The sequence below is a fragment of the Hypanus sabinus genome, chromosome 25 (assembly GCF_030144855.1).
Source record: "Hypanus sabinus isolate sHypSab1 chromosome 25, sHypSab1.hap1, whole genome shotgun sequence".
Lineage (NCBI taxonomy): Eukaryota > Metazoa > Chordata > Chondrichthyes > Myliobatiformes > Dasyatidae > Hypanus > Hypanus sabinus.
The window spans coordinates 11,369,987-11,387,864 of NC_082730.1; the positions used below are offsets into that span (position 1 = coordinate 11,369,987).

General features: G+C 42.0%; 1 protein-coding gene across 1 annotated transcript; it reads left to right on the forward strand.

Moving 5' to 3' along the window:
* The first annotated feature begins 1,771 nt into the window (after positions 1 to 1,771).
* LOC132381272 (pepsin A-like) lies at positions 1,772 to 8,729 on the forward strand. The gene is made up of 9 exons (XM_059950653.1): positions 1,772 to 1,827; positions 1,931 to 2,093; positions 2,667 to 2,784; positions 3,479 to 3,597; positions 5,307 to 5,506; positions 6,220 to 6,339; positions 7,177 to 7,321; positions 8,355 to 8,453; positions 8,583 to 8,729. The coding sequence occupies exons 1-9, from the start codon at positions 1,772 to 1,774 to the stop codon at positions 8,727 to 8,729; spliced, it is 1,167 nt and encodes a 388-aa protein (XP_059806636.1).
* Positions 8,730 to 17,878: the final 9,149 nt, after the last annotated feature.

Here is a 17,878-nt window from a genome sequence, read left to right on the forward strand (position 1 = left end):
GTTACAATTCTGTTGCTTCGCTTTTTCCGAGCTCTGCACCCGGAGATTTGGCACCAAGAAGGGGCAGCTCCCTGAGCACCGACCCCTGGCAGCCAACCCGCTGCTCCCGATGTTCCGTGTTCTCCCGCGATGCTTCAGTTTGCGGCACCGGCCTGGAATCAGCATGTCCCCAGAGACATGAAATCCCGGAACAGTGTAAGCAGGCTCGTCTTCCAGGCCGTATCCTTGGGCTATCGATAAACGGCCATTCCTGAGGCCCTGAGAGTGGGTCCCTATCCCGCAAGTACAGACACAGGCACTTCTGCCCATCTAGGCCATGCTGAACTGCTCGTGTCATCGACCCTCATCTGGACCATGATCCTCCCCATTCATGTACTTACCCAAACTTCTCTTAAATGTTGCAATCAAACTCGAGTCCTCCACTTCCACTGACAGCTCATTCCACACTCTCACCATCTTCTGAGTCATGATGGTCCCTTCTCAAATTTCCTTAAATATTCCACCTTTCACCCTTAACCTATTTCCTGTACTTCCTGTCTTATCCAACCTCAACAGAAAATGCCTGCTTCCATTGACAATATCCATTCCCATTAACATTCTGTACACAACTATCGAATTTCCTCACGTTCTCCTTCGCTGCAGGGATGAAGTCCAGGTTGATGCAACCTTTCCTTGTTCCTCAGTTCCTCAAGTCCTAGCAACACCCTTGTAAATTTTCTCCGTCCTCTTTCAATCTGCCTGATATCTTTCCAGTAGATAGGTGACCAGAACTGCACACAATACTCCAAATTTGGCCTGACCCACGTCTTAGGCAACTTCAAGACAACAGCCCAGCTATCTGATTTATGAAGGTCAATGTGGCAAAAGCACATGTCAGGCAGCACAGTAACGTAGTGGTTGGTGCAATGCTTTACAAAACTAACTGTAAATTAGGGATCGATTTCCCATGTTGTCTGTAAGGAGTTTGTACATTCTCCCCGTGACCATGTAGATTTCTTCCAAGTGCTCTGGTTTCCTCCCACATTCCAAAGACTTTTGCTTAGGGTCAGTAAGCTGTGGGCATGCTATATTGGCACCAGAAGTGTCGTGATACTTTCAGGCTGCCTTGCACAATCCTCGCTGATTTGACTTGACACAAATGACAGATTTCCCTGCATATGAGAAGGTCTGCAGATGCTGGAAATCCAAAGCAACGCACATAAAGTGCTGGAGGAACTCAGCCGGTCAGGCAGCATCTGTGGAAGTGAATAAACTGTCAATATTTAAATTTACTCTGGTCTTTGAACTTAGTTGGTGTTACAAAATTATGAGAGACATAGACATCATAGCCAGTCAATGATGCCAACCTCCATTCTTTGTCAGGTCTCACTGATGAAGATGAGGCCTCAATGGGAAGACCAGATACAATAAATGACTGTGGTGGATTCACAACTAAAGGGCTACGTCACCTGGAACTACCTCACCTGGAAGGACTGTTTAGGTTTCAGTCGCTTGATAAAACAGTTCTTAATCTAATTTCTGATTGTGTTATCTGTGATAAGACTTTAATTCCACAGCACTTAACATACTTTATTACAAATCAACTTCTATACTGAAGGGTGTCCTGAATAGAATGTGTTTTATCAAAGATAAACTGATCATGAGGACAATTATATTTACTTCTCGTATGGAATGATTGTATCTGTGTCCATGTGACAATGATTCCTTGAGTATAAATATTAGGGCTCAGAAGCCCGATGTCAGATTCTGAAAGGAATCCAATCGATTCAACATGAAGTGGTTACTCCTTGCCTTTGTATGCATCCAGCTCTCTGATGCCGTCATCAGGTAGGATCATTTTAACCAAATCTTAACGGTTTTGGCAATTAATTTTTCTCCCCAAGGAACAATAACAGATGCTGACTTTCTTAACTTATTTCTCACTTTACAGAGTTCCTTTACGTAAAGGAAAATCTGCCCGAGATGTTCTTCGGGAGAAGGGATTGTTGGAAGATTTCCTCAGGAAACATCCATATGATCCCTGCACAAAGTTCAAAGGTGCTTGTTCCATTGAAACTTTGGCATCAGATGAGCCTATGACCAACTACATGGATGTAAGTAATCCTTGACTGCTATGATCTGAAATGTGGGGTGAAGGAACTCTTGACCTTCTCAATGAAAATGGTGTAACATTTCTATTGTTTTTCGAGCGAGTTCCTATTTGAAGAGAAGAACAGGAGGTGCAGAAGGAATAGTCCCTTCAGAATGCTGATTGGGGGAGCAGTGGTGGGGAGATGAGTCCAGTGGTGGAATCCTGTAGAGTCTGATAGAAATGATGGGTTATGATCCATTGAATGTGGAAGCTAGTCAGGTGAAGGGTGGGGACAAGAGGAACCCTATTCCAGTTCCTGCTGGGAAAAGAGATGGTGTGATAAGAAGTGGAAAATTGGTAACATGGTGAATTGCTTTCCGATTAGTAAAATTCCACCTATCACCTCCCAGCTTCTTATTTCATCCCACTCGTACACCCACCCACAGTTCTTCCCTCTTACCTGGACGTACGTATCAGCTGCAAGTTTGTACTCCAGCCTCTCTTACTTCTGTCTTCTTCCCCTTTCCTCTCCAGTCTTTATGAAGGCAATCACACTTAATCCGAGTAACTGAGGACATTTTGTTTTTGCCGACAGCTGTCATACTACGGAGCCATCAGCATCGGTAACCCCCCACAGAGCTTCACTGTCGTCTTTGATACTGGCTCATCCAACCTCTGGGTCCCATCAGTCTACTGCAGCCAGACACCATGTGGTAAGAAAATATAACAATGATATTAACATATTTACCAGTTCTGACACTGAAAGGTAGGGCCCTCTGGAGTGTTAGAGAATAGAGGGACCTAGAGATACAAGTACATGTTTCCCTGAATGTGGTGTCACAGGTAGACATTGTGGTGAAGAAGGGTTTTGACATTCTGGCCTTCATCAGTCAGGGTATTGGGTATAGAAGATCAGATGTTGCTGAAGCCACAGCTGGAATATTGTGTACAGGTTTGATCATCTCTCTACAGGAAAGATGTTGTTAAGCTGGAAAGCGTGTGAAAGGGAATTATGAGGACATTGCTGGGACTCGGTGTACATTATATGTTAAATGAATGTCGCAGCATTGAAACAGACGTTGAATTGTTTTGCTTCCATTAATGAGACAGTCCATGGACGTGCAGCAGACAGCCTGCAAGTGTTGTCTTGCTTCTGCCCACAGCGTGGCGTGACCACAACTTAGTCTCCCTCATGTCTTTGGAATGTGGGTGGAAACTGGGGCTCTGGTCGGGTGAGGGGTAGAATGTTTGCAACTTGGCTCAAGGGGAAATCTCAGAGTCTGCCAGCCCTGCGATGCTTGCTGTGCTTTTGACGAGTCTTAGGGAACGATTGACCGGGGTTTGCTAGGCACAGGGTGATATATTGAAACTTTTTGTTTCATTGATGAAATGGATGTTTCTTTGCAGTGAAGCACCACAGGTTCAACCCATCCCAATCATCAACCTTCCGCACGAATAATAAGTATCTGTCCATCACGTATGGGACAGGAAGTATGACCGGTTTTCTGGGATATGATACTCTGAGAGTAAGTGAACTCTTCACCCTCATAACTCAAACCACAGTGATACCTCTACTACAAAACTCAGAGATGCAAACTGATACAACATTCTCAATATTATTGATGACTATTTATTTATTGTTATTTTATGGTGTTGCTTTTCTTGTATTTATTTGCACATTTCTTGTTTGCCCATCTTCATGTGCAATTTGTTTTCATTAATTCTTTGTTCTACTGTGAATGCCCACAAGAAAATGAATCTCGGGGTCGTATATGGTGGCATATAATAAATTGAATAAATAAAACTGATGAGTGGATGTGGAATGGCTTTGCTAGGCAAGGCTTTGACCTTTGGGTTTACTTGACAGAATTCCAATTTCAAGACAAGTTTTCACCAATTTATAGCCAAAAGCCTATTTGCTAATACTCAGATTTGGATTCATGTATATCAAATTATACTGTGAAATGGTTTGTTTCATTTCACAAACCAACGTATCTAAGGATGAACTGGGGGCATGTATTCCTGTGCCAACGTAGCATACCCACTGTAACACAGAGCTTGACAATCTGAACAAACCATGTAACAACAGTGAAAGAAGCCCTGTTCCTCCCTCCTTCCAACCACCTTCCTACCCACACACCCACAGACACACAGCCCTCTCTCCCCAGGACAGGCCATCCTTGACCTCTGTGGATTTGGAGATCCGGGGCCCCTGCCACCGGTTATCACACAATCGTTGAAACTGTGCTTACAAAATTAGGTCCAATCATGAATTTAATCACAAACCTATACAGCATGGATATAGGCTCCTTGGCCCATCAACAACCGTTAACTCTCTGCCTGCATTGATCTACTCTTTATAATTCCCTGCACATTCTTCTCAACTCCTCCTTCCGAGCGTCATTATCTGAGATGACTATGTTGATATCATACTTTAAAACAGTTTCTTCCCCTCCCCTGCCATCCGACTTCTGAATAGACATTGAACCCATGAAGACAACCTCACTACTTTGCTTTACTTCTTCTTTTTGTCTTCTTAGTTAATTTCAATCATATATATACATACACACACTTTATATGTATGTATTTACTGTAATCTGTAGTTTGTCTCTCGATGATTGTACAGCAAACTCAAAGTTAACAAATTTAACGACATATCAGAATCAGAATCAGAGTTAATATCACCGTTATGAAAATTGTTCAGTTTGCAGAGGTAGTGCAATGAAATACATGATGAATAAATATGGAGAGACAGAACTGTGTTACTCTAAGTATATGTATTTATTAATTTTAATCAGAAATAAGTAATACAAAATAAGAGAATAAAAAATTTACACACTTAAAAACCTGGGGGAACTCAGCAGGCCAGGCAGCATCTAGGGAAAAGGGTACAGTTGATATTTTGGGCCACAAACCATGCTGAACATGTATTAGTTCAGCATGAATCGTCCTTTAGTCTTTCTCAACACCCTCTAGATTCTAGCTCTTGAATAATTTACAGTGACCAATTAACCAATCAATCAGCATGTCTTTGGGAATGAGAGAAAATCAGATCAGACAGAAAGAACCCACCTGATCACAGGGGATGATCTACAAACCCCATGTGGGAAATACCAGAGGCCGGGTTTGAACCTGGGTCACTGGCCTTGTGAGGCAGCAGCTCCATGAGCTGTGCCCATGTGCAGCCTGAAAGGATAAATATCTGGTTAATTTCTCTGTAAATCTGTTTCACCAGCTTTCTAACCTTGTGATCAATGGACAAGAGTTTGGATTAAGTGAGACCGAACCTGGCGGTTTCTTCTCCTACTGTAATTTCGACGGTATTTTGGGCTTGGGCTATCCATCACTTGCGGCAGAAGGAGCCACTACAGTGTTTGACAACATGATGTCTCAGCATCTGGTTTCACAGCCACTCTTTTCTGTCTACTTGACAAGGTTAGCACTTTGTAACTCCTTCCTTCACTACCGGAGAATCTGTAATGTGACATGTTAATTTGGTTGGTACCAACATCGCTTCTTCTTCTGACGATTCTGGTTATTTATTTTAGTTCAATGGGATTCTAGGAATTAAATCGAGAATATAAAATAGGGATGATGTTGAAAACTTAAAAAGCAGATTACTGGGTCCGGTCCAACATGTCAGGTCAGGTCAGGGCTGATGACGTTAATTGCACTGGAAGTTGAAGACATTTTGGTCTCCAGTCAGATAAAGATGTCCATCATTCTCAGAGTTTTGTTGTTACTTCAGCTTGGAGAACTCATTTAAGGTCTAGAGTGATTTGAATACATGGATAGGAAAGGCTTGGGAAGACACGGAACAGATGGGGGCAAGTGGGATTGGTGTAAATGGTGAGTATGGATGAGTTGGAGTAAATGCCCCTTTTCCATGCTGTGTGACTCTGACTCTATAAATGCATGTTTTTCTTGCAATATTAATGAAATTATTCCTTTAAAGATTTAAAGATTAGCTTTATTTTTTGCATGTATCTTGAAACTTGCTGATGTGTTTCAGGGATGTGCTGGGGACAGCCTGAGAGTGTCACCTCACTTCTGGTGACTACACATCATGCCTACAACTTACTAACCAAAATCTGTACATCTTTTGAGCGTTTAAATCTGAGATATTCTTATTTAACGTTGTTTTCCAGGACAAATGGTGAATCTGGAAGTGAAGTCCTTTTTGGTGGAATTGACTCAAGCCGCTACACTGGCCCAATCTACTGGGTCCCTGTTACCCAGGAGGCCTATTGGCAAATTGAGATCCAGAGGTAAGTGGTATCTCCATCTGAGGTATTCTCTCACTGATCGGCCATTGATGATTAAGTTTCAGTGAGTTGAACCAGTTATATAGTTAGAATTTATAGAGAAAACAATTGTTAGATACATGATGAGGCTACAGTGTGGATGGAGGAGCAACTCCTGATATTCCATCTGAGCAGCCTCCTCTCTGCTGGCATGAAGATTGATTTTTCTAACTTCCGATAATTTTTCCTCATTCCTGTTCTCTCTTTATCCATGACCTGTTCTGGGTCCCCTCTCACATCTCGCAAGTCATCTCTCATCCTCCGTTGGTCCAAAGAGAAAATCCCTAGCTCACTCAACCTACCTCATGAGATATGCTCTCTAATCCAGGCAGCATCCTGGTAAATCTCCTCTGCACACTTTCTAAAACTTCCTCATCCTTCCTATAACGAGGCAATCAGAACTAAACACAATAGTCCAAGTACGATCGAACTACATAGAACGAATACTTCAGCTTGATGACAAGAATTTCCAAATTATTTTCTTGAATTTCGGACTCAATTCTGAACTGCTTCTGCAACCTATACACACAACTTCAAGAACTCCTAAACTCATATTCTCAGTTTTAGTTATTTTAATTGGCACAATTTGTCATTTTTGCACATTGGTTGTATGTCAGTCTTTGCTTATTGATAGTTTTCATAATATCTATTGTGTTTCTTTATTTGTCTGTCATTGAATGTCAGGATAGTACAGTGCAGGGTGATATATATGTACTTTGATAATAAATTTAATTTGACTCAGATTTTGGCTATAAATCCAAATCAGCATTTTTGGCTAACACTATGATGTTTCTCCCTCAGAGTGACAGTCAACGGCCAGATTGTGGCTTGCCCTCAAGGTTGCCCTGGCATCGTTGATACTGGAACTTCTCTTGTCGCTGTTGGCGGAAATTACATCGGCAATATTCAGCAAAGCATTGGAGCAACTCCGAATTATTATGGCCAGGTAGGGGCTGATTGGCCAGTGGTCTGTACTCAGATGGCAGCTGTAAATTCAGTATACAGTCAGCACATTGAGTTAATAATATTATATGTTATGCCAGCAGCAGTAATTCTAGAAAGAAACGGCTAGGATTAACATCTCCATTGACAATGTGACAACCACGAACCGCTGGATGAACTCAGCAGGCGAGGCAGTTTCTATAGAAAAGAATAAACAGTCAATGTTTCATCAGGCCTGGAAAGAAAGAGAAGTTAGAGTAAGAAGGTGGGGGAGAGGGATGGAAGAGGTACAAGGTGACATGTGAAATTGGTGGGAGAGGGGTGAAATAAAGAGATGGGAAATTGATTGGAGAAAGAGATAAAGGGCCGGAGAAGGGGGAATCTGATAGAAGAGGACAGATAACCATGGAAGAAGGTGAAGGGGAAGAACAGGAAAGGGAGATGATGGGCAGGTAAGGAGATCAGGTGGAAGAGGGAAACAGGAATGAGGAATGGTGAAGGAGTGGTGTGTGGGTGGGGCAATTTCCAGAAGTGTGAGAAATCATTGTTCGTGCCATGAGGTTGGAGGCTATCCAGATGGAATAGAAGCTGTTGTTCCTCCGACTGATTGTGGCCTCATCGCGACAGAAGAGGAAGGAGGCCATGGATTGTGTTTTATCATCATTGTAGATTCAACCTTTCTCTATTAGTTGTAAAAACATTAAAGCATGGAAATACACATTGGGTGAGGCAGCATCTGTGGAGAGAGAAATAAAGAAAAGAGATGCTTCAGATGCTTTAGATGCTGAAAATCCTGATGAAGGGTCTTTGCCTGAAACATCAACTGTCCATTCCTCTCCATAGACTGTGGAGGCCATGTCAGTGAATATATTTAAAGCAGTGTAGACAGTTTCTTGATTAAGGGGAAGGCAGGTGAATGGGATTGAGAGGTAATGTAAGTCAGCTATGATCAAAAGGCAGAGAAGACTGGATGGGCTGAATGGCTCAGTTCTGCTCCTATGTCTGATGGTCTAAATATTGTTGCTCTTCTTTCACAGTACACCATAAATTGCAACAATATTGGCAATATGCCTGATGTGGTCTTCACCATCAATGGATATGACTTCACTCTGCCTGCCTCAGCTTACACACTGAAGGTACGTGATTCATCAAATGCACAGGGGATGAGAATTTCAAGGGATGCATTCATTAACCTTGCACGGTTTAATGATCATTTAATGAGTGGACACTTGACCTGGTGTTAATTGCTCTCCATTTCCTTCCAGACCACTTACTCTAACACGGTCAGCTGCGACAGTGGATTTAGCGGCACTGGTGGAAACCTCTGGATTTTGGGAGATGTCTTCATTAGAGAATATTACTCCATCTTCGACAGAGGAAACAACCGAGTGGGATTGGCTAAGGCCATCTAACTTGCCCCTCAATATTCCCATTGAAGGTCCATCCCAGTTCAAATTTGCAGGTTGACTTAAGCCATCTCATTTGTCATCTGACCATTCTGTATCAAAGATCAGGGTGTCACTTTCAGAATCCTAAAGGTAAAGGCACCGTATAGAATGCTGGGCTTTCACTTAAATGAAAATGCAAAAAGAGGGGTAACTGAAATAAGCGCCTGGCCAGGATGGGATTTTAAAGGACCAATCTATGAATTTTGGGTCTGGACTGGACTGGATATGCAAATATTGAGATCATGTAATTATGCCTCTTCTCAGATTGCCTAGCACCTTTCCTCTCTTCTTTCCTGATTTCCCTCTTCAGTTGTGATTTCCAGTGCTTCACTCCTGAACCATTCTCAGGGAGTGAAATCTGGTTTGATGTAAACGTGAGCTGAACATCACACAGCCTATTGTTCTATCCTGTGGGATATATCTATAAATAGTTCTTAAAAATGTTGAATAAAATTTAATCATGAGATGCACATTACAAGAATTCCAGTTCCGTTTTCTTTGAATGAGTGTGTGTGTGTGTGTGTGTGTGTGTGTGTCTGCATTTAAAGTCAAGTCAATTCTATTGTCATTTAACTATGGACTTGTATACTGTCAAGTGAGACAATGTTTCTCTGAACCAGGGTGTAAAGCACTGTAGTACATATTACACACAGTAAGTTATGAAAGTATGAATGAAACCTACAGATGGTTTACACACAAATAAACAATGCAAAGTGCATAAACTAAATGTTGTAAGTTACAGAACAGATTAACCAGTGACATTTTGAATGCAATGCATGAGGGAGTTCAGAAAGCTAATGTCCTGAGGGAAGATATTGTTCCCATCCTGACCGTTTTTGTTTTAATGCATCGGTGTCTCTTGCCTGATGGTAGAAAGTCAAACAGGGTGCTGGATGATGGGTGGGATCCTTGATAGTACGAAGGGCCCTTTGTACGTAGCGCTCCTGATAAATGTATCCGATGGATGTTAGGGAGAACTCTGAATGGTGCTCCAATAAAATTCCTTTAAGATGGGGAAGTGGCGGACCATCATTGCCCTCAATCTCCTTAGGAAATCGAGATTCTGCTATGTATTCTTCTTCAGGGACATGTTATTAAGGGACTAAGTGATGTTATCCTTGATATGAATGGCGTGATTATCTCCTCCCAAGGGGAGCCATGTATTCACAGTGGGAGGTGTTCCATCTGCACTTTCCTAATAGAAACGTAGAAAGTAGGTGCAGGAGTAGGCCATTTGGCCCTTCGAGCCTGCACCGCCATTCAGTATGATTATGGCTGATCATCCAACTCAGAACCCTGTACCTGCTTTCTCTCCATACCCCCCGATCCCTTTAGCCACAAGGGCCATATCTAACTTCCTCTTAAATATAGCCAATGAACCACTCTCAACTGTTTCCTGTGGCAGAGAATTCACTATATTCCCCACTCTCTGTGTGAAGAAGTATTTCCTAATCTCGGTAATAAAAGGCTTCAACTTTATCCTTAAACTGTGACCCCTCGTTCTGGACTTCCTCAACATCGGAAACAATCTTCCTGCATCTAGCCTGCCTAATCCCTTTAGAATTTTATACGTTTCAATAAGATCCCCCCTGAGTCTTCTAAATTCCAGTGAGTTTAAGCCTAGTCGATCCAGTCTTTCTTCATATAAAAGTCCTGCCATCCCAGGAATCAATCTGGTGAACCTTCTCTGTGCTCCCTCTATGGCAAGAATATCTTTCCTCAGATTAGGGGACCAAAAGTGCACACAATATTCTAGGTGCGGTCTCACCAAGGCCTTGTACAACTGCAGTAGGACCTCCCTGCTCCTGTACTCAAATCCTTTTGCTATGAATGCCAACATACCATTTGCCTTTTTCACCGCCTGCTGTACCTGCATGCCCACCTTCAATGACTGGTGTACAATGACACCCAGGTCTCGTTGCACCTCCCCTTTTCCTAATCGGCCACCGTTCAGATATTAATCTGTTTTCCTGTTCTTGTAACCAAAGTGGATAACTTCACATTTATCCACATTAAATTGCAACTGCCATGAATTTGCCCACTCACCTATACATATCTGACCCTGAAAGATCTATTCCTGCTATTTTGTCTTTGCTTGCTCAATTTAGTAACTTTTCTGGTTATAAATTGAATCTTAACAAGAGTGAATTATTTCCATTAAATATGCAAGTTCCAATTTATAAACGTTTACCATTTAAGGTTATTACAGATTATTTTACTTATTTAGGTATTAAAATTACTAAAAAGCACAGATTTATTTAAAGCTAACTTTTTACCTTGAATTGACCAGATTAAGCAACTTGCTACCAGGTGGTCTCCACTATCTTTGTCGTTGGTTGGTAGAATTAATGCTATTAAGATGATGGTATTACCCAAGTTCTTATATTTATTTCAAACATGACCAATTTTTATTCCTAAATCTTTTTTTGATATTATTGACTCCAAAATATCTTCTTATCTTTGGCAGAATAAAAATCCTAGACTAGGCAAAAAATATTTACAGAAGCCTAAGAAGGAAGGTGGTTTGGCTTTGCCAAATTTGAGATTTTATTACTGGGCAGTTAATATACGATATTTAATATTTTGGACACAAGAATTGACTACAGCTGCCTGCCCACAATGGGTAAATTTGGAATGTAAATCTGTACAAGACTTTTCATTGTTTTCAATCTTAGGATCTTCACTTCGTTTTTCTTTATCTAAATTGAATAAACAATTAACTAATCCTATTGTCAAATACACATTGCGAATCTGGTTTCAATTTCGTAAATTTTTTGGTTTGAGTAAGTTTATTCTATCATGCCCTATAGTATCTAATTATTTTTTTCGGCCTTCCTTTATGGATCAAACTTTTTTTAATGGAAAACAAAAGGTATAACATGTTTTTGTGATTTGTTTTTAGATGATAACATTGAACAGTTATCTAATAAATATAATTTACCTAAAACTCATATTTTTAGATATTTGCAAGTGAGAAATTTTTTGTATAATGAGTTACAGTCTTTTCCGAAACTAGGTCCATTGGACATTACAGAAAGAATTTTGGCTCTGAATCCTTCTCAAAAGGGTTTAGTAGCTGTCATTTATAATATGATTATGAATATACAGCCAGATGTATCAGAAAAAATTAAGAAGGAATGGGAAGAAGAACTTCATTGTCTTATATGCACTGAGCAATGGGAGAAAATGTTACTATTAGTTAATTCGTCCTCTATTTGTGCTAAACACGCTCTAATACAATTTTAGGTTGTACATAGAGCTCATATGTCTGAGGATAAACTTGCTCGATTTTATTCTTATGTAAATTCAACCTGTGACAGATGTCATTTTGATGTTGCCTCATTAACCCATATGTTTTGGTCTTACCCTTGTTTACAAAATTACTGGAAAGATATTTTTGGTATTATTTCAAGAGTTTTAAATATTAATATCCAACTGCATCCTTTTACTGCAATATTTGGCTTACCAATGGTGGATAATAGTTGTCTATCCTCTTCATCCCGATGAATGATTGCATTTGTTACACTAATGGCTAGAAGATCTATTCTATTGAATTGGAAAGAAATTAATCCTCCAACTATATTTCAGTGGTTTTCTCAAACCATTTCTTGTTTGAGCTTAGAAAAAATTAGAAGTGTTGTTTTTGACCCTTCAGTTAAATTTGAAGAAACTTGGAGACCATTTATTTAACATTTTCATATGAGTTGAATTGTCTTTTCCTAAACCTTACTTATATTAACCATAATTGTTTGGATGGAGGTTCGGAGTTATTGGCACTACTGTATATGTACTTAATATTATTCAATGGCCCATGTTGGTTAGTGTTTTTTTTTGTTTTTTTTTCTGTGGGGTCTTTTTTTTTCTTTTTATTTCTTTTTTCATCAATGTTATTGAATGAAGAAGTTACGAGGAATGTTGACGAGGGTAAGGCAGTGGATGTAGTCTATATGGACTTCAGCAAAGCCTTTGACAAAGTTCCACATGGAAGGTTAGTTAAGAAGGTTCAGTCATTAGGTATCAATGCTGGAGTAATAAAATGGATTCAACAGTGGCTAGATGGGAGATGCCAGAGAGTAGTGGTGGATAATTGTTTATCGGGATGGAGGCCGGTGACTAGCGGGGTGCCTCAGGGATCTGCTTTGGGCCCAATGTTGTTTGTAATATACATAAATGATCTGGATGATGGGGTGGTAAATTGGATTAGTAAGTATGCCGATGACACAAGGGTAGGAGGTGTTGTGGATAATGAGGTGGTTTTTCAAAGTTTGCAGGGAGATTTATGCCGGTTAGAAGAACATTGGCAGATGGAGTTTAATGCTGAGAAGTGTGAGGTTCTACATTTTGGCAGGAATAATCCAAAGAGAACATACAGGGTAAATGGTAGGGCATTGAGGAATGCAGAGGAACAGAGAGACCTAGGAATAACAGTGCATAGTTCCCTGAAGGTGGCGTCTCATGTAGATAGGGTGGTGAAGAAGGCTTTTGGAACGCTGGCCTTTATAAATCAGAGCATTGAGTACAGAAGTTGGGATGTAATGTGAAAATTGTACAAGGCACTGGTAAGGCCAAATTTAGAATATTGTGTGCAGTTCTGGTCACCGAATTATAGGAAAGATATCAATAAATTAGAGAGAGTGCAGAGACGATTTACTAGGATGTTACCTGGGTTTCAGCACTTAAGTTACAGAGAAAGGTTGAACAAGTTGGGTCTCTATTCATTGGAGTGTAGAAGGTTGAGGGGGTATTTGATCGAGGTATTTAAAATTTTGAGAGGAAGAGATGGAGTTGACATGAATAGGCTGTTTCCATTGAGAGTAGGACATGATTTGAGAGTTAGGGGGCAGAAAGTTAAGGGAAACACGAGGGGGTATTTCTTTACTCAGAGAGTGATAGCTGTGTGGAATGAGCTTCCTGTAGAAGTAGTAGAGGCCATTTCAGTTGTGTCATTTAAGGTAAAATTGGATAGGTATATGGACAGGAAAGGAGTGGAGGGTTATGGGCTGAGTGCGGGTAGGTGGGACTAGGTGAGATTAAGAGTTCAGCACGGACTAGGAGGGCCGAGATGGCCTGTTTCCGTGCTCTGATTGTTATATGGTTTATATGGTTGTGAGTTTGGGAGGTTATATATTTTATTATTATATAAATGTCTATTTAAACTATTAATTATGTACTCTCAAACACTTTGTATTCATGTTTCATTTATGTTTGTTTAAAATTTATAAAAAGATTTAAAAAGGAAAGTAATGGGGGGAAGGGGAAATGCAAAATGATAGGAGAAGACTGGAGGGGGTGGGATGAAGCTAAGAACTGGAAAGGTGATTGGTGAAAGTGATACAGAGCTGGAGAAGGGAAAGGGTCATGGGACGGGAGGCCTTGGGAGAAAGAGATGGGGGGGGGGAAGCAGCAGAGGGAGATGGAGAACAGGCAAACAACTAGATATGTCAGGGATGGGGTAAGAAGGGGCGGAGCACCCCTGTGGCTGTTCCCATCAACAATAAGTGTATCGTTTTAGATACTGTTGGTGGGGATGACGTACCAGGGAGAAGTTGCAGTGTTTGCGTCTCTGGCACCGAGACTGGACCCTCAGCTCAGAAGAAAAGGAGGGAAAGCCCCCCACCCTGCTCTCGTGACTACACCCCTCCCACACCTGAAACCACCACGGTGGGCTTCACAGCTGAACAGGTGAGAAGACAGCTGAAACGTCTCCACCCAAGCAAGGCTGCAGGCCCGGATGGTGTCAGCCCCAGGGTGCTGAAAGCCAGTGAACCCAGCTTTGTGGAGTTCTTCACCATGTCTTCAACCTGACCTTGAGTCTCCAGAGGGTTCCTGTGCTGTGGAAGACGTCCTGCCTCGTTCCTCTACCGAAGATGCTGCGCCCCAGTGGCTCCAATGACTACAGACCAGTGGCATTGACCTCCCACATCATGTAGACCCTGGAGAGTCTTGTTCTAGAGCAGCACTGGCCTATGGTTAGGCCACACTTAGACCCCCTCCAGTTCACCTTTCAGCCCCGACTAGGAGTTGAGGATGCCATCGTCTACCTGCTAAACCGCGTCTATGCCCACCTGGACAAGCTGGTGAGCACTGTGAGGGTCATGTTTTTTGACTTCTCCAGTGCATTCAACACCATCCGCCCTGCTCTGCTGGGTGAGAAGCTGACAGTGATGCAGGTGGATGCTTCCCTGGTGTCATGGATTATTGATTACCTGACTGGCAGACCACAGTACGTGTGCTTGCAACACTGTGCGTCAGACAGAGTGGTCAGCAGCACTGGGGCTCCACAGGGGACTGTCCTGTCTCCCTTTCTCTTCACCATCTACACCTCGGACATCAACTACTGCACAGAGTCTTGACATCTTCAGAAGTTTTCTGATGACTCTGCCATAGTTGGATACATCAGCAAGGGAGATGAGGCTGAGTACAGGGCTACTGTGGGAAACTTTGTCACATGGTGCGAGCAGAATCATCTGCAGCTTAATGTGAAAAAGACTAAGGAGCTGGTGGTGGACCTGAGGAGGGCTAAGGCACCGGTGACCCTTGTTTCCATCCAAGGTGTTAGTGTGGACACGGTGGAGGATTACAAATACCTAGGGATATGAATTGACAATAAACTGGACTGGTCAAAGAACACTGAGGTTGTCTACAAGAAGGGTCATAGCCGTCTCTATTTCCTGAAGAGAATGAGGTCCTTTAACATCTGCCGGACGATGCTAAGGATGTTCTACGAGCCTGTAGTGACCAGTACTATCATGTTTGCGGTTGTGTGCTGGGGCAGAAGGCTTAGCGTAGCAGACACCAACAGAATCAACAAACTCATTCGTAAGGCCAGTGATGTTTTTGGAGTGGAACTGGACTCGCTGACGGTGGTGTCTGAAAAGAGGATGCTGTCCAAGTTGTATGCCATTTTGGACAATGACTCCCATCCACTCCATAATGTATTGCATTAGGCACAGGAGTACATTCAGCCAGAGACTCATTCCACCGAGATGTAACGCTGAGTGACATAGGAAGTCATTCCTGCCTGTGGCCATCAAACCTTACAGCTCCTCCTGCGGAGTGTCAGACACGCTGAGCCAATAGGCTGGTCCTGGACTTATTTCCACTGGCATGATTACCTTATTATTATTTAATTATTTATGGTGTTATATTGCTATATTTCTACACAATTCTTGGTTGGTGCGGCTGTAAAGAAATACAATTTCCCTCAGGATCAATAAGGTATGTCTGTCTGTCTGAACAGAAGAGAGCAGTAGTGATGGGGAATTTGATAGTTATGGGGGCAGATAGGAGGTTTTGTGGAAGAGGTTGAGAATCCCGGATGGTCTGTTGCCTCCCTGGTGCCAGGGTCCGCGATATCTTGGATCGAATTCTCACTATTCTCAAGAGGGAGAGTGAGCAGCCGGATGTCATGGTCCATGTAGGGACCAATGATGTGGGTAGGAAGAGTGAGGAGGTCCTGAAAGGTGAGGTAAGGGAGTGAGGTGCCAAGTGAAAGGGCAGGACCTCCAGGATAGCAATCTCAGGATTGCTCCCAGTGCTACGTGCAGGTGGGTTTAGAAATAGTAAGATAGCGCAGATCAACACGTGGCTAAGGACATGGTGCAGGAGGGAGTTTGTGATTGTGGGAGATTTTAATTTTCCACACATAGACTGGGAAGCCCATACTGTAAAAGGGATGGATGGTTTGGAGTTTGTAAAATGTGTGCAGGATAGTTTTTTGCAGCAATGCATAGAGGTACCAAATAGAGGAGGGACAGAGTTGGATTCCTGTTAGGGAATGAGGTGTGTGTTGGGGAGCACTTTGGGTCCAGTGATCACAATGCCATGAGTTTCAATATAATTATGGAGAAGGATAGGACTGGACCCATGGCTGAGATTTTTGATTGGAGAAAGGTTAACTTTGCGGTGATGCGAAAAGACTTAGAAGGGGTGGATTGGGGCAAAGAGAGATATCTACAATAAATATAGGCAGCATGGAGTAAATGAGGTGCTCAAGGAATATAAAGAATGTAAGAAGAATCTTCAGAAAGAAATTAGAAAAACTAAAAGAAGATACGAGGTTGCTTTGGCAAGTAAGATGAAAATAAACCCAAAGGGTTTCTGCAGTTATATTAATAACAAAAGGATAGTGAGGGATATAATTGGTCCCTCAATTAGAATTAGAACAGAGTGATCTAGGAATAATGGTGCATAGTTTCCTGAAGGTGGAATCTCATGTGTATAGGGTGGTGAAGAAAGCTTTTGGTATGCTGGCCTTCATAAATCAGAGCATTGAGTGTAGGAGTTGGGGTGTAATGTTAAAATTGTACGAGGCATTGGTAAGGCCGAATTTGGAGTATTATGTACTGTTCTGGTCACCAAATTATAGGAAAGATGTCAATAAGATAGAGAGAGTACAGAGAAGATTTACTAGAAAGTTACCTGGGTTTCAGCACCTAAGTTACAGAGAAAGGTTGAACAAGTTAGGTCTTTATTCTTTGGAGCACAGAAGGTTGAGGGGGGACTTGATAGAGGTATTTAAAATTATGAGTGGGATAGATAGAGTTGACGTGAATAGGCTTTTTCCATTGAGAGTAGGGGAGATTCAAACAAGAGGACATGAGTTGAGAGTTAGGGGACAAAAGTTTAGGGGTAACACGAGGGGAAACTTCTTTACTCAGGGAGTGGTAGCTGTGTGGAACGAGCTTCCAGTAGAAGTGGTAGGGGCAGGTTTGGTATTGTCATATAAAGTAAAATTGGATAGGTATATGGACAGGAAAAGAATGGAGGGTTATGGGCTGAGTGCAGGTTGGTGGGACTAGGTGAGAGTAAGCGTTCGGCACGGACTAGAAGAGCCAAGGTGGTCTGTTTCCGTGCTGTAATTGTTATATGGTTATAAAAACAATATCTTCAGTCCTGTACCCTTCGCCCTTATGAATTTTGACTCTGTGGTCCGATGGAATTCTTTGCTCTGTCTGCATTTGTACCCAGACATTGCCTTGCCCTTCCTTCCATTCCTGTTACATTCGTCATCCACTTGTAAACCTGCTGGTTCATCCTCAGCTCGATCATCCTGGTTCCCATCACATGTACTGACATTGTCATCTTCTGAAGTTCATTATAACTAGTATATC

Coding starts and splice junctions, on each gene's coding strand:
- LOC132381272 (XM_059950653.1), top strand. CDS start 1,772: ATGAAGTGGTTACTCCTTGCCTTTGTATGCATCCAGCTCTCTGATGCC. Junction 1,828..1,930: donor CTCTCTGATGCCGTCATCAG/GTAGGATCATTT, acceptor CTCACTTTACAG/AGTTCCTTTACGTAAAGGAA. Junction 3,598..5,306: donor TGGGATATGATACTCTGAGA/GTAAGTGAACTC, acceptor CTGTTTCACCAG/CTTTCTAACCTTGTGATCAA.